Below are 26,417 nucleotides of genomic sequence, written 5' to 3'. Positions count from 1 at the left end.
CCGGAGCTTCCGGGCCATCCAACCTCGTGATCTGACTCTGACTCCAGCGTGGACAGAGTTTGAGGGGATCAGGAAGGAGGCAGAGGTAGAAAGCATTGGTGATCAGGAGGAGGGATTGTGGTGCTCACAACCAGGAAATTCATAGTGGGGATAGAGAGAAACAGATCCATTTAAGAGGACATTCAAAAGTGGACTGGACAGAACTTGGTGACTGAATTTGTAGAATGAGGGAAACACTCTATGAATGTTTCTACAAATTAAGGACAGTGCGTGGATTACCTGTTTGGGCAGCGGAGTGGATGGTGATGTTAGCTACCAAGATGGCAGACAAAGTAAGGGCAGATTTAGAGGGAAAGATACTGTGTTCAGCCTGGACATACGGGATATGAGGTACCTGTGGCCTATCCGAATTTTAATGTCAAATTAACAATTGACTGAATAGGACTCTAGCTTAGGAGCTTTATCCAAGTTAGAAAAATAAAATTTGGGTGTCATTCACATATAGCAGGAGAGGCAAGTCTTGGAATTAGAAAGATCACTCAGAGAGCTTGCAGAGGAAGTGGAGGGATGGGTGGACTCAGGACAGAGCCTTGAGAAAAACCAGTTTTTAAGCAGCAGGCCAGGGAACAAAAACTGTAACAGGGCTTAAGAAGACAGTAAGGAAGATTATCCAATTCTAAGAAGCAATTTTGAATCTTTGCCTCATGTGTCTTTTAAAATTTTATTTACTTCTTAATTTATTCATTTATCTTTACCATAAAGTATGGCAGACATTCAAAAACGTATAGTCTAGACGAACACAGCAAACACCCCTGGGTCCCCTGCTGCTTCAGCACAGCTGAAGGCCCTCCGTGTACCCCTTCCTGATCACCCTCCCCAACTCTCCCCTCAGTGGTAACCTGAATTAGATCCCACGGTTCTCGTGTTTGGCTGTCGGCTTTTATAACACTTCAGAGGTCATCATCTGAAAGGAAACACCCTCTTCCATTACTACTGGGAAACAATCCTCATATTCTGGAGAAACCAGCATCTACAAATTGCCTTTCAGAGAAATTACAGGTGTGCTTGTATTTATTGAACACCACTCACGTTTGGGTTGATGCCTCTCAGCTCCGAATCCACCCTTTTCCACCCCGCTTTGTGGCACTGGAGCTCGATGCCCAAACGCTTCTCCTTTGCAGCTGGTGCGGTATTAGCCTTGCCAGCAGAGGGCGCTGTAGGTCAGTGCAGGAGGAGGAGCCTCTCCTGGCTTCTGTGTGCTCCTTCTTTCTTGTTCCAGCCCTGTGGCCGGCGGCTTGTGGACTGCCCAGTGGTGCGCACCCTCCAGCATGTTTCCCGGGCACTGCAGTGGGTGGCTTCCCAGGGAGTCTTGCCGGTGACCTCCCCCCGTCCCCCATCCCCAGAAGAGAGTTTCCAGCCTTCCAGCTCCAGCACGCAGCAACCCAGTGGACTTCTCCACCATCCAGTGGGCGCGGCCACACCCTCCGCAGCGAGGTCTGGCCCGCAGCCCCGGGGTCGGTTTCCTGCCGTAGGTGCTCTGCCTCTGCCTTGGAGGTAAGGGCTGCTCCCTACACCTGCTCCCTACATCTGCAGTTCCTTTATTCCTCAGAGTGTTCTTTACCCCTTGGAAGTTAATCCACTATCATTAGTTAATAATTCTTTCTATTAAACTTTCCTTGTTTAAACTGCTGTAGAGTTTCGGTTTTCTGATTACTGTTGTTGAGTGACATTGAGTCAATTCTGACTCATAGTGACCCCATGTGACAGAGTAGAGCTGCCCCACAGAATTTTCTTTTTTTACTGTGCTTTAGATGAAGGTTTACAGAACAAACTAGTTTCTCATTAAACAGTACGCATATTGTTTTATGACATTGGTTAACGACACCACAGCATGTCAACACTCTCCCTTCTCGACCTTGGGCTTCCCATTACCAGCTTTCCTGTCCCCTCCTGCCTTCTTGTCCTTGTCCCTGGGCTGTTGTGCCCCATTAGTCTTGTTTTGTTTTATGGGCCTGTCTAATCTTTGGCTGAAGGGTGAACCTCGGGAGTGACTTCATTACTGAGCTAAAAGGGTGTCCGGGGACCATACCCTTGGGGTTTCTTCAGTCTCCTCACAGAGTTTTCTTGGCTGTAATCTTTACGGGAGCAGATCTCCAGGTCTTTCTCCTGCAGAGTGGCTGGTGGGTTTGAACTATCAGCCTTTTGGTTAGTAGCTGAGCGCTTAACCGTTGCACCACCAAGGCTCCTCGTCTCCTAGCTTGACCTGGACTAATACAGTAAACAATAGAAAGAACACTGCATTCGTAGCCACAGAATCTGACGTCCTGATTTTACTTAGTGGTGAGACATCAGAAAAGTCTTTTCACCTTTCTGAACCTTAAATTCCTCATTTATAGGAATACTTCTCTGCAGGATCAGTCCAAGAGTCAAACTCAATAATGGACGTGGCTTAGGAAAGGATAGGGTTTTCTATGCCAATACAAATGGATAGAGAACACAAATTAAGTCCCAGTCCAAGCAGGGTTACACTGAAAGTGTAGGGGAGAATAGAAAAGATTAAGGAGAAAAGTTTGGGCGAACAACGATCTGAGAGGTATTTGTGACCTCATGTCACCCCAACCTCCTCTCTGTTCCTTCTGCTCAGTGGAATGAAAAGATGCAAAAATCTGAGAACAAGGAGGTTGACAAAACAAACTAAGTCCTTCCTTTAATGATCTCATAAGTCTAGACAAAATATGGCTTTATACTGGGCTATTCATAGCTGAGTGACTTAGGGGGCTTGGTGCCAAGGAAATCTAAGAGCTGAGGATAAACCAACAACAGGGATTTTTGACTAAATTAAAATTCAGGGTGAACTGATAAAAATTGCATTAAGGATCCGAGAGAAAGACAATGAACTGTACATTAGGAATATTTAATTTTTTTTTGCTTTAAAATAATTATTTTTTGGGTAGTTTTATAATTATGTTACAATATCAAATTGTATTGTTTTATTAACAAAGGAAACACCTACACCTTGTTGCTCAGAATGTGTCTTTGTGGCATGACATCTAGTGGCTGAATACCTAAATTGCAGGCTTAGTTTTTTTGGGGAAAAAGATTAGAATGTACCTTGAGAGAGGCTACAGGCTATAGTTATGGTAACCATAGAGCTTAGATTTTTCTGACAAAGTCCTTTTTCTTCTTTTGAAGTTTTATTCTGTTCAATTAGCACAATTTGTTAAATTCACAACAAAATGTAATTTTATTTCATACCTGTTAAGTACAAACCCAATTTCGACTCATAGCGACCCTATAGGATAGATTAGAACTGCTCCATAGGGTTTCCAAGGAGTGGCTGGTGGATTTGAACTGTCAGTCCTTTGGTTAGCAGCCAAACTCTTAACCACTGTGCCACCAGGGTTCTTGTTAAGGATAGTCGTATAAATAAAATTTTGATGTCTTCTGACTTTTTTATTCATAAAGTATGGTCTTTGTAAATGGGTATGGCAGAAGGATTCTGACGTGGAGATCTGGCTTTAGTCCCAGCTTTACCACCATTTAGTTGGACAGCCATCTATGGTCTCTTCCCCTCCTTGGTTCTTAATTTACTTGTCAGTAAAACAAGAGAAGCTGACTTGTTCAATAACTTTCTAACTTCTTTGACTGTGACCCATAGTGGAAATTACTTTTCCATCACACGACATCATTTCTCTCTCTCTCTCACAAACACACACCCACACACACAACTGAAATAAATTTCCATGAAACAATTCTTAGCCTTACTATATGCAATGCACTTGATTCCATTCCGTACTATTCTATTCACAACAACAATAAGAAGAACCACTGAGTTTAAAATTTAGCTGCTAAATTTTACCACTTACTAATGGAAAAAGGGCCTGGTGATCTACTTCTGAGAATTAGCCAACAAAAACCCCTTGGATCACAGAATATTGTCTGAGACTTCATGTGACTTACTTTGGATGTGTCATCAGGAGGGACTGATTGCTTGAGAAAGACATCATGCTTGGTAAAGTGGAGGGCCAATAAGGGAAACCCTCAGTGAGATGAATTGACACAATGGTCACATCAGTGGTCTCAGACATACCAATGATCACGAAAATGACACAAGACTGGGCAACGCTTTGTTCTGTAATACATGGGGTTGCCATGAGTTGGAGTCAACTCAATGGCAATTAACAGCAGCAATAGGCCAAAGTCCAAAAGTCACTAAACAAAACAATCTCTAACATACAGTCTACGTGTCTATGAGATGATTTGCTACTTGATGACCATCTTCTCACAACTGGTCCCTCACACTGCTCCCACCTGCTTCAGTCCCACCGAGCATCTGCCATCATCAAATCCACAGCCAATAAGAACCAACTGAATACATAGTAGTCATCCCATTCCTGCTAGTAGATGGGCTTGGAATTAGTTTTGTGCTTATAGCTTGGCGTGTAGAGTGCCTCCCCCACAGCGTGCCTTCTCTTTGGGCTTCTGTCTTGGTCTCCATTGGGTCTAGAGGCCTGAGTCCCTGTTGGCTTGTGGAGGTTGGTCCCTGTGTCCTGTGTACCAGCTCTTGGCTGTGGTCCCGCTTCACTCTAGATAAACCTCCCAGGAAGCATAATGAAGCCACCTGTTTGGCAACTGGATGCATTTGATTCCAGTGTGTGTGCTTTTCATGTCTTAGTTCACCGCCTTTCTTTGGGCATTTTGGTTCTGATTGCTGGGCTCCCCAGCTAGGCCTACTGTTCTGGCCGACTCCCTTTCCCACCTGCCACATGAAGTTCCCAGTAGGCCTCATGGTCTGGCTGTGGGGGCTGGGGCGGGCTAAACCTATGAATTTATGCTTTTTTGATTTACAGACAGGCAGTGGGCAATGGCTAATTTAACTTTCTTTGCCTACTAAACATCTCTGTGAAGCAGTCACTATTCCAAAAACACCCACTTAAGCATAGAACAATAACAGTGTAGCTAAGGGCCATGCGTGATTCTGATTTTAAGGTAACCTCCCTTTATAACACAGCAACTCACCTTCCCGTATCCATCTCCCTGTCATCCCACAGTTTACCTATTTTATAAGAATGGAATTGTTGTATAGTTTCTTAAAATGGGTTTGAATCTCTTTTTAATCCAAGGAAGTTAGTCAGTATATTTTTTGGGCTTCATCTCTAGCTCTTCTAAGGATAGAAAATGTTTCAAAATATCCCAAGGGGAATTTGGGCTAGAACTCAGGCAGAACTTCCTGACAGACGCAAGTTATGGAATATTTTCTTTAAAATAATAGTAATGTTTTCCTTGTGCCTTCGGTTTTCTTCATTCTCCTTTGCTCCGGCCCAGGGATGGGACCAATAGGTGTATCTTAGATGGCAGCTCACAGAAAAATGTAGAACAAAATTCAAATTCATGGAAAAAGGCTAGACTTACCGGTCTGACAGAGACTGGAGGAACCCCTGAGACTACGGCCCCCAGACACCCTGCTAACTCAGAACTGAAGCCATTCCCGAAGCCTACTTCTCCAAGATTAGACAGGCCTAGAAAACAAACAACAACACATGTGAGGAACATGCTTCCTAGTTCAGTCAAATATACGAGACCAAGTGGGCAGCTCCTGCCTAAAAGCAGGACAAGAAGGCAGGAAAGGACAGGAACTGGACGAAGGGACACAGGGAGCCCGGGGTAGAAAGGGGAGTGTGCTGTCACACTGTGGGGATTGCAACCAATGTCACAAAACAATATGTGTATAAATCTTTGAAAGAGAAACTAACTTGAGCTGTAAACTTTCACCTAAAGCAGAATAAGAAAAAATGGAAAAAAATAGTAAAAAGTAAATCCAAGAAGAAATAATAGTAATAATGTTAAAAAAAAAAAAAAGGGGGGGAGGAGGCCCTCCTACATCTTTGAGGGCTGGCGGGGAGAGTTGGTGACTTCTCAAGGTCTGATCCAGCCCAAAGGTTCTTTGATGCAATTGCTCCGTCCTTCCCAGCTGTCTGTTTCTGATCCAAGGCTGCGCCTGGGGGAGCCCCGAGCCTCGAGTGAGAAACTCCCAGCTCCACGCCGCCCTCAGCAGCCCAGGACCTCGGCCAGCTGGCTGACCTGGGCTCTCTGGGGATTCCAAAGCACGAATGGTTCCTCTGATTTGCTTTGACCATTTGGCTTCCAGGAAAGACCCAGCAGCACGTGACGCTGATGAACCCTCCAGGGACCTTCTGCCGCCATTAGTTAACTCATTAGGGGCTTCCCAGGCACCCCTTCGCACTGAGTGGAGAGACTGCCTGCCTTTCACCTGTCCTTTTTGCACATCACTGGTTATGCATCGCTGGCTGGACCACTCAGCTCTGCACTCATCCACCTTGTCTGAGTTCAGCCTCCTTCCTGATTCCCTACATTTGGTTACGCTACATAGGAGCCTGTTTAATCCCTCTTTGAGTGCAAAGTGAACAAAAAAGTGGTGTACTCTAGATATAGTAGGAAAAAATGATTTGGGAACAGAATGATTTTAATTTGGTATCTGTGTGTCTACTGCAAGTAAGAGTTGAATCAAGAACTTCTTTGCTGGGTTCATATATATTTTAATACAATAGATTCTTCACCATCTTTTTATCGTGTTAAATATTATCGTTGTTGTTAGCTGCCATCCAGTTGGCCCCCAACTCACGGCGACCCCATGCACAATGGAATAAAGTGCTGCCTGGTCCTCTGCTGTCCCCGTGATCAGCTGCAGATCGGACTGCTGTGATCCACAGGATTTTCACTGGTTGATTTTTGAAAGTAGATTTCTAGGCCTTTCTTCCTACTCTGTCTTAGTCTGGAAGCTCTGCTGAAACCTGTTCAGCATCACAGCAACATGCAAATTGCCATGACAGACGAGTGATAGCTGCACGTGAGGTGCGTTGGCCAGGAATCGAACCTGGGTCTGCATGGAAGGTGGAAATTCTACCATTGAGCCACCAGTGTCCCAACATTCATATTACCATCCCGTTACTATGACTTTCCTGGGTGACTCTAGGTGTGTCCCTCAGAGGCTGTTTATAGGTAGTTTTTAAAAACCTCCATCAGTGGGTCTCCATCTTTTAATAGCTAATCCTGGATGTTCACTTCCGTTATTAATATCATTTTAATTAAAAAATATGCAGTACAAAGTACAGAGCCAGGGGTCAGGGAACCTGGAGTCCAATCTCTGTTATCCAGGATCAGCTCCGGTACCTAGGGCCAGTCACTACCCTCTCTGGACCTCAGTTTTCTTATCTATAAAATATGGAAGTTGGACTAAGAGACCCTTTTAGGCCCCTCCCACTCTGACGGCATTAATTCCAGGACTCAATCCCCACCTTCATTTCTACCGCCATCCCTACCCCATCACTCTACTAAAGTCATACTGTAGACTGCCCTCTCTTTCTCTTTTTTTAAAATTATTGTGGTAAAATATATATATAACAGAATGTTTTCAATAATTCAATAATTTTTACATGTGGTCCCCTAAGCAATGATTCCCCTCTCTCTTCTTATTAGAAAAAGAAATCTTTTGGCTTTTCACAATGAAAAGTGTGGGATAGGAGAATGCCTGGAACTCGGAGGAAATAATGGGGATGGATTTCTTCTTTTACTTCGTTTGGGATGCCACTTAAAATACGTAACAAAGATCTGCTCATTTAAAAGTTAAGGCTTTAGATGATCAAAGATTTATTGTAAAATTGTTTATTGACACTATTCTGGTATCTGGGGAATATAAGATGAGTGAACTTGGTCTCTTCCCTCAAAATACACAGTCTGATGGCTAGACATGGCATGCGTGCCCAAAGGGACAAGAGCGAACACCAAGCGCACAGTGTGGGCAGAGCGCTCTAGACGTGCCCAGGAGCGAGGCTAATCCGTCCTGGTACTGTCAAAGAGCACTTACCCAGGAGATGGCGTTTGAGGTGGTACCAGAGAAATGGCAGAGAAAAGGAGGGGGAGCCGATAATATCTCTTCTGCTCCCGGTTGCACACATTCCATGCTTCTTCGTGTGGAGAAATAAGAGGAAGCTGAAATCAAGTTAGCTTTTTGAGATGCCCTAGGAATCTGCTCTAGGTGAGACCGAGCGTCACTCTTACGCATCTCCACCACCAGCAACACTGTTTTTCTGGTTCATAGTCTTAGGCTCCTTCCTCCTGAGATTTTGGGGTGGAGATAAGAAGGAAAGGATAGGGCTGCTGAAGAGGCTCTGGTTTTCTCTGACAGGCAGGGTCACTGATCATCCGAGAAGATGACCAGTCAGCTGTGAAAAGAAATGACCACATGTCCAGTCTACAGAGTGGAGGAAACCAGTCAGCAGATTTGAAGCAACCTCAAGAGCCTTAAGAAAAGGAGTCAAAGACTATCTCTTTTAGAGTTTTCTTTCTTCTTCTTCTTTTTTTTTTTTTTTTAACTTTTTTTTGAGGGTGGAGGGGATGAAACTCCATATTGGCAGCAGAACTGATTGCCTCTAACGAGATGTCTTTGCTCCTAGGATCAACTTGTCAAGGGGCAGGAGAAGGAAGTGAAGATGGTGGGAGTTAATGAAGGAACATGTGGGAGGAATCAATACAAATTATCTCAGCTGAATGGGAATTTCAGCGACCAGGCTATGTTTAAATAAAATGACAGGCCAGTTTTCATCTCTGATGGAAATGTCATCCAATAGTTTCCCCTCTGGGAATAATGCCAGAAGCATTTACAGAAAATTGACTTTATACCTGAATTCTCAAATGAAAGGGAAAAGTTCCAGGCACCTGAATCCTCAAATGAACACAAAAAATACTCAGATTAAATGATCTGAAACAATGTATCAGCAAATTGCATTCTTCGAAGCAATACATCAACATGTGCAAAAGTTCGGTCCATAAGTGGAACCCGAGTGGAGTGACTGATTTGGATGGGGTTAATCAGGGAAGATTTGCTAAAGGAGATGAGTTTGACATGTGCCTGTTTCAGGCAAACGAAGACCCAGATTGAGGTGGAGGACAGGGGGATGGTTCCAGGAGGTGGAAGTTTCTCCTTCAGTGGTGGCTTCAGACCACAGAGACCTAGTTGACCATCTTCCCATCTCCATCCACCTGAGTTCTCTGCATCCACAGCCTGTAGGGCACAGGAAGGGAGAACTTGCTCCAGGTTATTCTCTGGAGCCCGACTTAATGGTGACGGGATGAACAAAGCCTCTTGGTGGCTTCTATAGCATTGGTTTCCCCCAAGGTTGTATTTCAACCCTAGCATTAACATATCAATGCCACCAATATGCATACATTTTCATTAAATTGCTTTCAGTTTTGAATAGTTACTATGCTCTTGTAATGCCATTATATGTGAACAATTATGAAAAAAGAGAACATTTGTTCTTTCAAGATCTCAAACTAGATTACCTTGCTCTCCGAACAGGTGAAAGCCCCTTTGCGCAACAAATTAGACATGGACAGACTGGTTCAATCTGAGTACTTTGAAAGCCTTTCCCCTCAGTTACCTTTCCCACTCGTTTGTGTTTGAGGTCGAATGTTAACTCTTGATCATAGGACGAAACGAGGGGAACTGTATCGAGAGAGATCGGAGATGGCAGATAATCCAAAAGACATTTTTATTTGGCTTTGGAATATACATATATACTTGCCTTTGAAAATGGGAATGTTTGACATTCCAAAAATTTATTTCAGACCAAATTGGGAAGCCAAACTGGGAAGACTCCATGCCACTGGAAGTACGAGGCTAGGCTCAATTTTCAGCCCTGCCAACCCCAATTAATTGCACCTTGCAACTCACTTCAAGCTGTGGAAAAACACGAAGGACTCCCAGCTTCATTCATAGTCTATCCTCTGCCAAACCTTTGCTGAGGAGGGAAGGAGTTAAATACACCAGGTTTTCAATAGGTTTCCCAAAGTAAACAGGAAGAGTTGAGCTATCAACAGGACCGTCATTACTGGTAATACAAATGTTAGAATTATTCCATAAAGAGCATACGTCTGAGCTCCTAACGGAGCAACTTTCCAAATATAGAAAGGAGTCAATCCAGTTCAACACAGTGAGTTTATTATGCACTATTCTGGTTGTTTTAGTGGCTGTAAGACTAAAAAAGAAACAAGCAAAGATCTTTTTTGAGGCCTGAAATGATCTAGCGGGAGCTGATCTCTTCCAAGTCATCTGCTCCTTTCTGCCCCTTGCACACCATGTGCCAGCCACACAGGCCTTATTTTGTTTTCTTGAACATGCCAGTCTTTCTGGATTTACGGCCTTTGTACACTTGGTTCCTGTTGCCTCTGCCTGGAGTTTCCCGTCACTCCTCACATGGCGGACCTTTCTCTTCCTTGAAGCCCAGCCTAAGCGTCGCCTCCCCGGAGAGGCCTTTCCTAGGCTCCTTCCCAAAGGACACACCCTTTAGTGATTTTCTGTGTTGGCACCCCTCTCCTCTTTTTGGACTGGTTTGCTCCTTTTTGCTTTTGTCCTTTACTGGAATGTAAGTGCCACGTGGGCAGGGACTGTCTTCTTCTGCATTAATGTCTCCGTCTCCTGGCACACAGCCTGCCTGGCAGGGATCTGCAATGCATGTTTCTGAGTGAATCAATCAAAGCTGAATAAGACTTGATGTGAAAGAGCTCACGGATTAGTGCTGATTGGTAGCAAACTGAAAACAGTAATTACTGTCAGTGACTTCAAAAGTGAATGTCTACTTAAAAAATTTTAAAATAGCATGACTTATTTTTTTAAAAAAAATTATAGAAAGTTTTAAGTCTTGTTTCATGAATATTCCCACCTATGATTCTCTCCCTACTGTTAGATTATTTGGAAGCACTTCCAGAAATTACATTAGGACCAACACTCGGGTGAGGCAACAAGGTGCCTAGGGAGCAACATTGAAGGAGGCCTTCATGCTCAGCTGCCCCCTGAGTAGGGGCCTTCTTTAATGTTCTCCCCCAGGGGCCTGGCTTGCCCCACTCTATTCCCTGCAGTGCATCATCTCATTTCATCAGTATATATTTCAGTCTGTATCTCCATAAGCCAAAAACTCTTTAATTAAGAAGCCCACATAACTATACTATCACTGTCATGCTTAAAAATAGCAGTAATTCCTTAACATCATTAAATATCCAGTCTGTGTTCCAATTTCCCTGATTTTGTCCTACTATTCTTTTAGGCTGGTGTTTCCAAAGGAGGATCCAGACAAGGTCTTAGAGCGTTGCACTTGATATGGCTCGAAGTCCGTGTCAACCCATCAGTTCCCCCAACCTTTTTCGTTGTTGTTGTTTGCTACGTTTTGTTTTGGGTTTTCCTTGCAGCTTATGGTTTGGAAAAAAAGCAATTTGTTCTGTAAACAAGTGGTTGGTTTTTCTGGATGCAGCTGTGTGATATAATTGAACATGTTCTTCTACCTCCAGTAGGTCTTGAAAGCTGGTAATTAGATCTAGTGGATTGACCAAACTCAGTGTTTCCACAAGGAGACTTCACAGATGCTGTCCTGCACATCCACTCAGAGGGGCGTAATGTCTGGCTGTCTTTCTTTTTGTGGTGTTTGTAACTATTGAAGATCATTGTCTTGATTCATTATTTATTAGTGTTGCAAAATAGTGGTATTCAAATTTTGTTATTCTTCCTTTATTTATTGAGTAGAATACTTCTAAAGGAGAAACTTTTCCTCATCAACTACTTGTTTACCTTGAGATACAGTTCATACAGAAAATGCAGATACATGCTTGATTCTTTCCCTTTGTACTAATTTTCAGAACAATAAGTTGATTTTATTTTATCTTCCAAAGGAGATCAATGAGATGTTTGTGTGTGTGTGTGAGAGAGAGACAGAGACAGAGAGACAGAGAGAGATAGATTAGGAACTTGTAGATTTATAATATATTTGATGTGTTTCAATAAAGTTGTTCCCAAATTTTGCAGCAGGAGCCCCTTTAAGCTGGCTCTAGAGTCCTTTAGATAAGACCCTAGTAGTCTTTGGTAGCCTCCTTCCTGCCTGGTATGACAAGGTGTTCCAGGTCATCTTGTGTATTTCCAGCCCCAGATTTAGAATAAACCATTTCACCAAGGAGCCCTGTTCCTTTTACTAGAAAACAATATTTAGGGACCACAATCTGGGTATAGGGAGATTTAAATCCAAAATCTCAAGCATCCACTTCTATTATTAATATACATATTTGTTACAGGGATATAGTCAGCAGTCTTTGATAGTTCAAGGCATGGAGCCGGTAGGCAGGAAGCCAGCTATTGTAGAGGCTGGTGGAAGAGAGAATTAGGAGAAAGAAGACATCTATTCCTATTCTTCCCCTCTACCTCCTCTGACTTCTGCAATTTGTCATTCTCTTTTACCCCAAATCTCGAAGCATCATGAGAAGCCAAATTCTTCCTTTTCCTGAACAGAAAATTGTTACTGGTCTATTAGGTGTAGTTGAGGTAGGAATGGAGTTGAGTGTAAGGGATTGACTAAAGGGCCACTGAAAGGAAAATTCCATTTTTCCCTTCTAAGGACGCAGCATCCCTCTTTATTTCTCTCTGCCTAGATTTCTTGATAATGAATAATATTTTGTTTGTTTGTTTGATACCAAATAAGGAATTAAAAATGTTGGTTCCAAGTACGAGATATTAGAAGTTTGCGGAGGTGGTGAGGGGTGGCATTGGGTCTTCTTGGGGATTTTCCAGGGAGCAGCATTTGGGAGTCACAGCAATAGTTCCCCATTTACACCTGGAGCTGGAGATAGGGTTTCCGATGGAGCCAGCAGTACACGGGGCTGTCACATCCCTCTGCTGCTGTGAGCGCGTCTGTACCAGCACAGCTTTGGACTCGCTGTGGTGTCATTACTCCTGGGGTCAGGAGCAGCGTTTCAGATGGAGGGGAAATAGCCACCTCTTCAAGCTGCCCAGGAGTATTTTTGTTGTTATTGTTCCAGGGAAAAGCCATAACAGCATTTCTGAAAGTAGGGTGGTTGCTGTCTTTATTGTTACCTGGCGTTTCTTACTTGATATTTTTTTCCAGTATACTTTTTCACAAAACTTATTGTTCAGGAGGAGACACAATTGAAATCAACTGCTAATTAAATTTGTGTCTAAATTAATAAATCGCAACTATTCAGATCATATGTGTCTGAATAATTTCTATTATGGTGAACATAATTGTTAGATTCAGCATTTAATGAACCATATTGTTAGGTAGATTTCTTATGACAATTGGGACTGATAGAATATATTAACCTTTATTCTTCCGAGCTTGCCATGCATTGGACCACGTTAACATGAAAGCACCTGAAGACTTTCATCATCAAGTAGCCACTGTGACTCTGCTGGCCTTTGGATGGAGCCGGTGAGGCTTTGGGAAATTAGCAATGTTTGATGTTTGTCAATGGGTGTCCTTATCTACAATCAGCGTTTAGGGCATTTGGTTCTGCATGTGCACGTCTTCAGGAGATGGAAACTCTGTCAATCTCAAGAGCTGGAAAGCTCATCAAAGCCAACAACTTGTTTGGGGCATCCATCTAGAGGGTACTCTGGGTTTTGGGCCCGAGGATGAGTATGAAGTGGGGTGGCTCTAGAAGAAATGAACACAGCTCTTTTCCTTGGGGAACATAGAGTCTAATGGATAAAACAAAAGAGCTTTATTAAAAGTATAAAGGATACTCATTCCTAAGACATGTAAGTATATTTAACGAGAAGTAGTTTTGTGGAACTATACCAAGGACCTCTATCAAAGAACTCTAAAGTTCTTTGATTGATTTCTTAGCAAATATGTCAGAATTTATAAATCCACTTGAATGAAATACCTTTCAAAATATTAGCATGGCAATCTGGACCTGTAATGAACTCTGCTTTGGGAAATATTTCAGGTTTGGCATCTCCATTTTAAATGCTTAGGGTGGAACATCGGCCCTGTCTTTGTAGCTAGGTGAATGACCCTTGTTTACAGAATAAAGAAATATTAGGGAATGTTACAGCTGAAGGTGAAGACTGGTCTCTCTTGCCCACTTGTGACACCCATCAGTCTGGCAATGGCAACAGCCACCGCCAACCAAGCTTTCCCTGGTGTTCAGAGTCAAGCCAAGAACTGAAGTCACCTTTCCTTCCTTGATTACACACACACACACAGACCAGCACTTTGAGCAAAATCATCTGCTGATGAATAGTGGCCAGGGGCCTTTCCGTTTTGCATTAACCATAAAACTGACCCAAATAAACTATAGGAGGTGTGAAGCCACTGAACCTCAGCCTAGTCCCTGGTTTCTCTTTCTTGCCTGTGTAGGAGGTGGGAGGGATTGGGGAGGGTAGGAGGTGAGAGGGTGGTGAGGAGGGTAGGGGGTAGGAGTACATATTCCAGAACACTGACTGTGCAGTATTGACTGTCTGCTGAAGTTATTGCAAGTCGGTGCCCATCTCAGCCAACACGTATTGAGTTCCTTTCGTTTGTTTTTTGTTTTGTTAAACGTCATAAATCTCTCATAAGGAACGTGTGGTTAGGATTGTTACTTTTGTTTTAGCAAATACCTAAGAAGAAAACTGAACCCATGTGATCTATATGGGAAAGAATAGAGCAAATACTTAAAAAAAAAAAAACCCAGAAAACCAAAAACACCACACTCGTTGCCATCGAGTTGATTCTGACTCATAGTGACCCTATAGGACAGAGTAGAACTGCCCCATAGGGTTTCAAAGGAGCAGCTGGTAGATGCAGGTTGTGGAATATTTTCTTTAAAATATATATACCACTTATGACTTCCAATCTTCTGATCCTTTTGACCTTTTTAAATTATGGTCTGCAAAAGCAAATCTTCCAAAACTGATAGGGATTAACTCAGGGAAGTTTTCACAGAGAAGGTAGAGAGTTTTGAAGAATTAGAATTTAGCAGAAACGAGGGGTAAGGACACTTTAGAGGGGAGGCATAGAACTGGATTTGCCTGGGCTGAGGGTGAGGGAGTAATTGACTGCAGGTCTGTGCTGAAGTTCGGGGGCAGCTGCCATCCAGCCTCTAGTGAAGAACTCAGCACTCTGTTATGGATTGAATTGTGTCCCCCAGCAAAACATATGTTGAAGTCCTAACCCCTGGTATCTGTGAACATGATCTTATTTGGAAACTGGGTCTTTGACTATACTATCAGTTAACATGAGGTCATACAGAGTAGGGTGGGCCCTAATCCCTTCTGAGTGACATCTTATAAAAGAGAACAGACATGGAGAGTTAGAATAAGCACAACAATGTGACAACGGGGGCAGATGCAAGCCAAGCAACGCCAAGGATTGCCGGGAGTCACCAGGATCTAGGAGAGACACATGGAAGAGTTTCTCTCTCAGAGCCCTCAGAAGGAATCAACACGGCTGATATCCTGATTTGGACTTAGCTTTCAGAGCTATGAGACAAGTTTCTGTTCTTTAAAACCACTCACTTTGCAATATTTTGATACAGCAGCCCTAGCAAACTAAGACAATCTCCTTAGAAGGAGTTAGGAGATACCACAGATGCTTCTCCAAGTTGGTCTTCTAGGCTGTTCTCTCCACTCCCTCTCTTACCCCCTATTCTCCTTCCCAGCAGTCTGTCCCCAGGCCTCTGACTGATTTTAGACCAACTGTTACTGGGCTCAGGATAGATGGAGCAATTGATGCTATGGATCTGTCTGTGAGTGCGTGACGGATGTCAGCCATTAGCTGGGCTCTGCCTCCAGCCCAGTCCCCAAACAGAGCTGAGCTTGGAGACAGCCAGCAGAAGGAACCTGAAGCTTGCACTAAACAGGTGCTCTAATCCCTTTCTGAAGGTGGTTTCTATAAATGGACACAAGAATACTTCATGTGGTTGATTTTGGGAGTGGGAGAGGGACAGGGAAAAATCTGTTCTTGAAAATAGTCCATACAAGTTTCAAGATGATGTTCTCCCAGCTGCCTTTTCAAAGCCATCAAAAACGGCATATGGAAGGTGGTAAAATGAGGCGTAATTTATCAGGCAGGCTGAAGTGGACATTTCCAGGACATGGTCAGTATTTCTGTTTGGGTGTAAATATGTTTAGTTTTTGAAATCATTAAACAGCATCATCATCTTCCTAGTGATTCTATCCTTTTGGTAACCTGAGAAGAGCACATATGTATTTGTGTCTGCAAATTACTTTGGAAAATGCATATTATTTACTTGTTCTGAAGAGGCTCTTAGGCTCTGTTGTCTAAATAGGAAATTTGGATCTAATAAAATGGGATTATTATGGACTCCCAGACAAATAATAACAAAGGCTAATACCTTTAAAAATTTTAAATTAAAAAACACAGTCATTTTGGTTAATCAGGACAGAGTTCAATATAAACCTGCACAACTCATTTCTTTCTTCCACTCTCCTCTCGCTCTTAACAAAGTCAAGGCAAATCCCTGGACACAAGAGAAAGTTTCTTCCTGAGCTCTGAGAAATAGCTGAGGTCTCAAAGCCTCATCACCAAGGCGAGTCTCCGGCGACTGGGGCCCCCTGGAAGCTGTGAGGAGGAGAGACTGGATTTACTGTAGCATTGATTCCGGAAGTCTTTGTGCTGGTGGAGGGCAGAATTCGGGGAAAAGGCATCTTCCTGCCATTTTATTAGGAGACAACTGGGTACCTGAAGGAAGCACAAGTGCATGTGATTTTGGACAGACTTCTTACCTCTGCATTGTAGGGGCCAGCATGTCAAACATAGTCACCCATCCACCTTGGAGATCCAGAATCTTGACTTTCCTCTGCTTATCTCCCTTTTCAAGGGATATTTACCAAGGGGGATGTCTTAGTTATCTAGTACTGCTATAACAGAAATACCACAAGTGGATGGCTTTAACAAACCGAAGTTTATTCTTTCACAGTTTAGGGGGCTAGAAGTCTGAATTCAGCATGCCTGCTCTAGGGAATGGCTTTCCCTCTCGGCTCTGGGGGAAGGTCCTTGTCTCCTTTCAATATCTTTGGGCCCAGCATTCCTTGGAGATCTCCATCTGTCTTGGCATCAATCTTCCCCTGGGTCTAGGAAGTTTTCAGCACAGGGACCCCAGGTCCATAAGACATACTCTGTTCCTGACTCTTCTTTCTTGGTGATAGTCAGGTCCCTCTCTCTCTGCTTGCTTCCCTGTCCTCTTATCTCTGTAAGATAAAAAGGTGATGCAGGCCACATCCCAGGGAAACTCCCCTTACATCGAATCAGGGCTGTCACCTGAGTAAGAATGTTGCATCCTACCCTAATCCTGCCTCATTAACAGAACGGACAGCTCATTCCCAAATGGAACCATAACCACAGGCATAACTGGTTGCCATTGAGTCAATTCTGACTCATCCTGACCCTACAGGACAGAGTAGAACTGCCCCATACGGTTTCCAAGGAGTGGCTGGTAGATTTGAACTGCCAACCGTTTAGTTAGCAGCTGTGCTCTTAACCGCTGGGCCACCAGGTCTCCAACCACAGGCGTAGGGGCTAGGATTTACAACATATCACAAAATGGAGGATAATCACACAAAACTGGGAATCATGGCCTAGCCAAGTTGACCCATATTTTGGGGGGGACACAATTCGATCCCTGACAGGGGGTGTCTTAGTTTCCTAGTGCTGTTGCGACAGAAATACTGCAAGAGTGTGGGTTTAAAGGACAAAAATTTGTTTTCCTACATTTCTGGAGGAAAAAGACCAAATCAGAGTCTTGGCCGTGTCAATTCCTTCCTTGTTGCTGACCCCAGGCATTCTTTGGTTCCTTGGCGAGCCTCACGTGGCGTCTGTCTTCCCTCGTGTGTGTGTGTGTGTGTCTGTCTGTGTGTCTGTCTCTGTGTCTAATTTGCTCTTCTTTTTTTTTTCCTTTCCTGTCAGTTCCGACTCATGGTGACACCATGTCTTGCAGAGTAGAACTGTACTCCATGGCTGTGTCCTTTTGGAAGCAGATTGCCAGGCCTTTCTTCTGGGAGGCACTAGTGGGTAAGATTTGAACCACCAGCCTTTCAGTTAGTAGCCGAGTGCTTAACCATTTGCACTGCCCAGGGAGTCCTTAATCTGCTCTTTTTATAACTTGGGTATGGTCTAATTAATGCAAAGAAAGCCCTGTTTCCAACATGATTATATCCACAGGTTAGGATTCTAACACATACATTTTGGGGACAAAATTTAATCCATAACAGGGAGGCTGTTCCCCTGCCATGGAATTTTTCTTCCTTTCTTTAAAATCCTATAGCATTTAAACTCTCATAGCTTGATTATGTACTGTGCTCAGCTGGTCTCATCTCTGAACCTCAGTTTTGTCATCTGTAAAATTAGCAGAGGTAGCCTTTCTTTTTCCGAGAAATATGATGTGAAATTTCAATAGGTAAGATATATAGCAGTAGAACTGTTTTGGTAGAACAAGGAAGAAGGCCCAGCAAGGCCCTGGAGGTCCAGGTCCCGCCAGTCCTGTGAAGCCCTCAGGCCTAGATGATTGCTAAGTCTCTCCAGCTCTAGGGACTGGACGTTCTGGGCATTTCATGGGCAGGTGCCCATCCCTGGCCGCTGGTATTGGCTGTGATGTAGAAAAAAAAAAGAGGGTGGTGCTTTTGGCTTTTGCTTGCCTACTAGTTGGCCCTCTTCGGAAGGAGAGGTTTAATACGTTGGCATCTCCTAAGTCAATCTTAGGAGTACTGGGTAGTGCAAATGATAACGTACTCGGCTGGTAACTGAAAGGTCGGAGCTTCAAATCCACCCAGTGGCACCATGAAAGAAAGACCTTGAGTATACCTCGGAAAAGTCCGCCATTGAAAATCCTACAAGGGCAGGTGTACGCTGGTACACATGGGGTCATCACGAGTCTGAATCAACTCGTCAGCAGCTGGTTTTTTAAAACCAATCCCTTGCAACTGCACCTTTGGGAGAAATCTGCTCCCCATGGCATGTTCCCAGTAGATCTGAGGTAGCCCTGGGAAACACTCACATTTTTTCCCGAAGAGAGTCACCAGCAGTGCCTTAAATCTGGGGACCACAGTGACGGGTGCTAGAGGTGTAGCTGGTCTGCTTCAAGGGGGTGTCCAGAGCTGAAACAGGCCCTCAGGAAATACTTAGCAAAGGGGCAGTCCTCGCCTTCTGGAAACTTCCGTGATTGTAAATCTCAGGCATCCATGTTGAAGAATTGGAAAGATTAGTATTTACTATGAGCTCTGGTGATGCAGCGGTTAAAAGCTCGGCTGTTAACCAAAAGGTCGGCAGTTGGAATCCACCAGCTGCTCCTTGGAAACCCTATGGGGTGGTTCTGCTGTGTCCTATAGGGTCGCTATGAGTCGGAATCGACTCGATGGCAACGGGTTTGATTTTTTTGATTTTATGAGGCTCTTGGCAGGGGCTGTTCGTCTACCCCCCAGCCCCTCCCGGTGCCTCCACCCCGTCTCACGACGCCCTGGCTGCTTGCTTCTGGAGCCCTTAACTTCCTAAATGATAATGGATGAAAGACCAACTCTGTCCCATACAGGTAGTCTTTGCCATCTTAGTATTTGTTAAGCTTTTTGATTTACGGAGGCACTAATGTCACATCGGGTCACAAAACTGCATGTTAGATCTGCTTCGTGAAACACTCTGAGTGAACGGCTTAACTCATTTACTTCACCATCTTTGAACCAATGGAGCTGAAGAATTGTACCTCCCTTTATAAACCTTCCAATTTGTTTCTGACTCGGGTTTATGGGTAAGGTGAGTTCCTGGTCTGCTCTGCCATTTTACACATGGCCAAATACCCTTACCTCACATATACTCTTACCACGGAGAGCACATCCAGCGCACATCTGTTAAATCATCCAGAGAAGCATTTTGTCTGGGAGCCTGAGGAACATGCTTTGCGGATAGCACTTCCCTCTGGCGTTTGAGAGTCACCAGTTCCCCGCCTTCCTCTCTCCTCTGTCTTCCCTTGTGTTCTGCCGCTTTCACCTCAAGTCCTATGACTGGAAGGGGAATTTAACCACAATGGATGTACAGAGAATCGTTGCTCTAGAAGAGAGGATTTGGAGGCTATGAGTTATGACTTATGTAAATTAGGTCAAGAAGAATCCAGGTTGTGCCTTTTCTCCGTCCAATTCAGTCTCCTATTCCTCCTCGGAACAGGAAACTTCCAAAGACGGACGCAATTAGCCTGGGCTTCGTTACCAAGTCCATAGGAGGTCTGGTGAGACCTGGACCCTGAGGTAAGGTGGTGGAGTGTGTTGAAATGCGCAGTGGTGCTGAGACCGGCCCAGGGGGCCTTCTCCGGCAGCCTGATGGGTTCCCAACGTGATCTAAGATGGAACCAGGGCACCAGGCTGTTCATAGCTCTGTTTTTTAGATATTTTACATTTTATTTGCGGCTTATAGTATGATCAGTTTTCAAAATGTTCCAAGACTATTTGAAAAAAGTTCTTGGTTTTATCTGACAAAGTTCTAAATATATTTATTAAATCAGGGTTGCGGTTATGGTCTTCAAATCTGTTATATCATTTTTTTTTTATCTACTTCATCTATTGATTTTTTGAAAGGCAAGTTACAATCTTCCACTATTATTGTGGTTTTCGCAGTGTTTCCTTACACTTTTAATAGACTTTACCTTATTAATTTCTCTGCTTTCTTGGATGTGTACACGTTTATGACGGTTATATCTCTTTTGTGGGTTGTACCCTTCGTCACCACGAAATATTTATTTTTATCTTTCTTTAACTTACAGTTGCAGATATATATTTTACATCATTTTTTCTTTAAAATATTTTATTTGAAAATAAATGAACAAAAAGAAAAGTATAAAAAATAATATAATAAAACCCAGATACATACCACCCAAAATGAATAATTGTTAATATTTTTCTTATTTGCTTCAGATTTGTTTTTATTGAAATAAAACCTTATAGATAAAGTTAAAACCTATATTTCCCTCTCTAGTCCACTTTCCTTCTATCCGTTCTTCAAGGGAATAATTATCATGAATTTGGTGTGTACTCAGTCCAGAATTTTTATACGCTTATTGCATGTATTCATTAATAATACATAGTAACGTTTTCGGCATTTAAAAAAAAAATGACTTGAAAGACCTAGTACTGTACATGACTTTCCAAAACTTTTTTTTAACCTAATGTATTTTTTTAAAGATCTAGCTATGTTAATCCCCACGCGTCTGTCAGTTTTCTATACTCTGGTGGCTTGCGTGTTGCTGTGATGCTGGAAGCTATACTACCAGCATTTCAAATACCAGTAGGGTCACCCATGGTGGACAGGTTTCAGCAGAGCTTCCAGACTGAGAAAGACTAGGAAGAAGGATCTGGTGGTCTACTGCTGAAAAAAATTAGCCAATGAAAACCTTATGAATAGCAGCTGAATATTGTCTGATATAGTACCGGAAGATGGGCCCCTCAGGTTGGAAGGCATTCAAAATATAACTGAGGAAGAGCTGCTTCCTCAAAGTAGAGTCGACCTTAATGATGTGCATGGAGTCAAGCTTTTGGGCAACTTCATTTGTTAATGTGGCGGGACTCAAAATAAGAAGAAATAGCTGCAAACATCCATTAGTAATCGGAACATGGAATGTAGGAAGTATGAATCTAGGAAAATTGGAAATTGTCAAAAATGAAATGGAACACATAAACGTTGATATCCTAGGCATTAGTGAGCTGAAATGGACTGGCATTGACCATTTTGAACCAGAAAATCATGTAGTCTACTATGCTGCAAATGACAAATTGAAGAGGAATGGCATTGTATTCATCGTTAAAAAGAACATTGCAAGATCTATCCTGAAGTCCAACCCTTTCAGTGATAGGATAATATCCATACACCTTACAAGAAGACCAGTTAATATGACTATTATTTAAATTTATGCACCAACTACTAAGGCCAAAGATGAAGAAACTGAAGATTGTTACCAAATTCTGCAGCCTGAAATTGATCAAACATGCAATCAAGATGCACCGATAATTACTGGTGATTGGAATGCGAAAGCTGGAAACAATGATGAAGGAACAGTGGTTGCAAAATACAGTGTTGGTGATAGAAAGGATGCAGGAGATTGTATGACAGAATTTTGCAAGAACAACGAAGTTTTCGTTGCAAATACCTATTTTCAACAGCGTAAATGGCAACTATACCTGTGGACCTCCCCAGATGGAATACACAGGAATCAAATCGACTACATCTGTGGAAAGAGACCATGGAAAAACTCAATATCATCAGTCAGAAAAAGACTGGGAGCCGACTGTGGAACAGACCATCAATTACTCATATGCAAGCCTAAGTTGAAGCTGAAGAAAATTAGAACAAGTCCACGAGAGCCATAGTACTACCTTGAGTATATCCCACCTGAATTTACAGAGCATCTCAAGAATAGATTTGATGCATTGAACTCTAATGACCAAAGACCAGATAAGTTGTGGGATGACATCAAGGACATCGTACATGAAGAAAGGAAAAGGTCATTAAAAAGACAGGAAAGAAAGGAGAAATCAAAATGGATGTCAGAAGAGACTCTGAAACTTGCTCTTGAATGTAGAGTAGCTAAAGCAAATGGAAGAAATGATGAAGTAAAAGAGCTGAACAAAAGATTTCAAAGGCCAACTGGAGAAGACATAGTATTATAATGACATGTGCAAAGACCTGGAGTTAGAAAACCTAAAGGGAAGAACATGCTCAGCATTTCTCAAACTGAAAAAAAACTGAAGAAAAATTCAAGCCTCAAGTTGCAATATTCAAGGGTTCTATGGGCAAAGAAAAAGGGAGCCCTGGTTGCATAGTGGTTAAGAACTCGACTGCTAACCAAAAGGTTGGCAGTTCAAATCCACCATTGGCTCCTTGGAAACCCTATGGGGCAGTTCTACTCTGTCTTATGTGGAGGGGTCACTATGAGTCGGAATTGACTCGATCTCAATGGGTTGGCTTTTTAGTTTGGTTTATGGGCAAAATATTGAACAACCCAAGAAGCATCAAGAAAAGATGGAAAGAATACACAGAGTCACTGTACCAAAAATAATTGCTTGATGTTCAACCATTTCAGGAAGTAACATATGATCAAGAACTAATGGTGTTTGAGGAAGAAAAGCAGCATTGAAGACATTGGTGAAAAACAAGGCTCCAGAAGCTCAAGAAATTGACAGAATGCCAACTGAGATATTTCAACAAATGGATGCAGCTCCAGAAGTGCTCACTTGTCTATGCCAAGAAATTTGGAAGACAGCTACCTGGCCAGCTGAATGGAAGAGTTACATATTTGTGCCCACTCCAAAGAAAGCTGATCCAACAGAATGCAGAAATTATTGAACAATATCATTAATATCACATGAAAGTAAAATTTTGCTGAAGGTAATTCAAAAACTGTTGCAGTAGTACATCGACAGGAAACTGCCAGAAATTCAATCAGGATTCAGAAGAGGACATGGAATGAGGGATGTCATTGCTGATGTCAGATAGTTCCTGGCTGAAAGCAGAGAATACCAGAAAGATGTTTACTTGTGTTTTATTGACTATGCTAGGGCATTTGACTGTGTGGATCATAACAAATTATGGATAACATTAAGAAGAATAGGAATTCCAGTACACTTAATTGCTCATGCAGAACCTGTATATAGACCAAGAGACAGTTGTTCAAACAGAACAAGGGGATACTGCCTGGTTTAAAATCAGGAACGGTGTGCGTCAGGGTTGTATCCTTTCACCATACTTACTCAATCTGTATGCTGAGCAAATTATCTGAGAAACTGGACTACATGAAGAAGAATGTGGCATCAGGATTGGAGGAAGACTCATTGACAACTTGTGATATGCAGATAACACAACCTTGCTTGCTGAAAGTGAAGAGGACTTGGAGCACTTATTGATGAAGATCAAAGACCACAGCCTTCAGTATTACACCTCAACATAAAGAAAACAAAAATTCTCACAAGTGGACCAATAAGCAACATCCTGATAAACGGAGAAAAGACTGAAGTTATCAAGGATTTCATTTCACTTGGATCCACAATCAATACCCATGGAAGTAGCAGTCAAGTGATCGAAAGATGCATTGCATTGGGCAAATCTGCTGAAGAAGACCTGAAAAAAAGTGCTGAAAAGCAAAGATGTCACCTTGAAGACTAAGGCGCGCCTGACCCAAGCCATGGAGTTTTCAGTCTCCTTATACACATGTGAAAGCTGGACAGTGAATAAGGAAGACGGAAGAAGAATTGATGCCTATGAATTGTGGTGTTGGTGAAGAATATTGAATACACCATGGACTGCCAAAAAAGGACAAAGAAATCTGTCTTGGAAGACGTATGACCAGATGCCCCTTGGAAGCAAGGATGGTGAGTCTTCGTCTCCCATACTTCGGACCCATTATCAGGAGAGATCAGTCCCTGGAGAAGGACATCTGCTCGGTAAAGTAGATGGTCAGCAAAAAAGAGGAAGACCCTCAACCAGATGGACTGACACAATGGCTGCAACAATGGGCTCAAGCGTAACAAGGATTGTGAGTATGGTGCAAGCACTGGGCAGTGTTTTGTTCTGTTGTACATAGGGTTGCTATGAGTCAGAAATGACTGTATGGCACCTAACAACAACAACAACTATATATATATATATATATATACACACATATATACACATATATGCCAGACAAACTGGAAGAGTAGAGAACAAAGGACTCCCTGACTATCACCCTGAGACCCTCTTTAAACCTAAAACCAAGCCTATCCCCATGAGATTACCTTTTAGTGAAAATAGCAAAGTGGCACATAAAATAAAGGTTATTACCCATTAAGTCGGTGCTCTACTTAAAAACCGTCTGTGTGAGATCAAAAGGTCAACAATTACTCAAGCGAAGATGAGGAGATAAGGGGGCAGAGAAACTAGAGCACTGTATTTTCACGTAAATAATGTGCGCCTTCTACGTCTGTTTGCCAACTGTGTCTTCCCCCCAGGAGATATTTTTTGAGGCCGCAGTCAGCAAACAAACAGTGTCAGGCTACCAAAGATACTGGAACCATTGCTGGCCTCATTGTACTGAGAATCATCAACGAGCCAACTGCTGCTGCTATTGCTTATGGCTTAGACAAAAAGGTTGGGGCTGAAAGAAATGTTCTGATCTTTGACTTAGGAGGTGGCCCTTTTGATGTGTCAGTCCTCACTATTGAAGGTGGAATCTTTGAGGTCAAATCTACAGCAGGAGACACCCACTTAGGTGAAGACTTTGACCACAGAATTCTGAACCATTTCACTGCCGAATTCAAGTACAAACATAAGAAGGACATCAGTGAGAACAAGAGGGCTGTTCGTCACCTCCACACCGCTTAGAACGTGCAAAGCGCACTCTGTCTTTCAGCACCCAGGCCAGTATTGAGATTGATTCTCTCTATGCCTCCATTACCCATGCCCAATTTGAGGAATTGAATGCTGACCTCTTCCATGGCACCCTGGACCCTGTGGAGAAAGCCCTTAGGGATACCAAGCTAGACAAGTCACAGATCCATGACATTGTCCTGGTGGGTGGTTCTACCCGTATTCCCAAGACTCAGAAACTTCTTCAGGATTTCTTTAATGGAAAAGAAATGAACAAGAGCATCAACCCTGATGAGGCTGTTGCTTATGGTGCAGCTGTCCAGGCAGCCATCTTATCTGGAGAAAAATCTGAAAATGTTCAAGATTTGCTGCTCTTGGACGTCACTCCTCTTTCCCTTGGTATTGAAACTGCTGGTGGAGTCATGACTGTCCTGACCAAGCGCAATACTACCATTCCTACCAAGCAGACGCAGACCTTCACAACCTACTCTGACAACCAGCCTGGTGTGCTCATTCAGGTTTATGAAGGTGAGCGTGCCATGACCAAGGATGACAACCTGCTTGGCAAGTTTGAACTTACGGGCATACCTCCTGCACCCTGTGGTGTTCCTCAGATTGAGGTCATCTTTGATATTGATGCCAATGGTATCCTTAACGTCTCTGCTGTGGACAAGAGTACTGGAAAAGAGAACAAGATTATCATCACTAATGACAAGGGCGGCTTGAGTAAAGAAGACATTGAGCGCATGGTCCAGGAAGCTGAGGAGTACAAAGCTGAAGACGAGAAACAGAGGGACAAGGTGTCTTCTAAGAATTCACTTGAATCCTATGCATTCAACATGAAGGCAGCAGTTGAAGATGAAAAACTTCAAGGCAAGCTCAATGACGAGGACAAACAGAAGAGATTCTTGACGAGTGTAATGAAATTATCAGCTGGCTTGGTAAGAGTCAGACGGCCGAGAAGGAAGAATTTGAACCTCAGCAGAAAGAGCTGGAGAAAGTCTGCAATCCCATCATTACCAAGCTATACCAGAGTGCCAGAGGCATGCCTGGAGGGATGCCTGGGCGCTTCCCTGGTGATGGAGTTCCTCCATCTGGTGGTGCCTCTTCTGGACCCACCATTGAAGAAGTTGATTAAGCCAAACTCTGAGCAGATACCTTAGCATTGCTCCACAGTAAAAATTTGAAGGACCCAAATTTGTACTACATTCAATGGCAGTTTTAAAAGTTACACTGCTA

At 43.0% G+C, this 26,417-nt stretch overlaps 1 protein-coding gene across 1 annotated transcript; it reads left to right on the top strand.

The window, feature by feature from the left end:
* The first annotated feature begins 1,156 nt into the window (after positions 1-1,156).
* LOC101356837 (heat shock 70 kDa protein-like) lies at positions 1,157-26,417 on the top strand. Its single transcript, XM_012558808.2, is given in 6 exon segments — positions 1,157-1,189; positions 1,280-1,351; positions 1,404-1,528; positions 24,821-25,188; positions 25,191-26,077; positions 26,080-26,417. Coding segments are annotated over 6 exon segments (1,722 nt in total). The 3' UTR covers positions 26,317-26,417.

The sequence above is a fragment of the Trichechus manatus genome, unplaced genomic scaffold (genome assembly GCF_000243295.1).
Source record: "Trichechus manatus latirostris isolate Lorelei unplaced genomic scaffold, TriManLat1.0 scaffold00187, whole genome shotgun sequence".
NCBI classification, from domain to species: domain Eukaryota; kingdom Metazoa; phylum Chordata; class Mammalia; order Sirenia; family Trichechidae; genus Trichechus; species Trichechus manatus.
The sequence above is the reverse complement of the archived record's forward strand: the minus strand, read 5'-3'. Positions and strand labels throughout refer to the sequence as shown.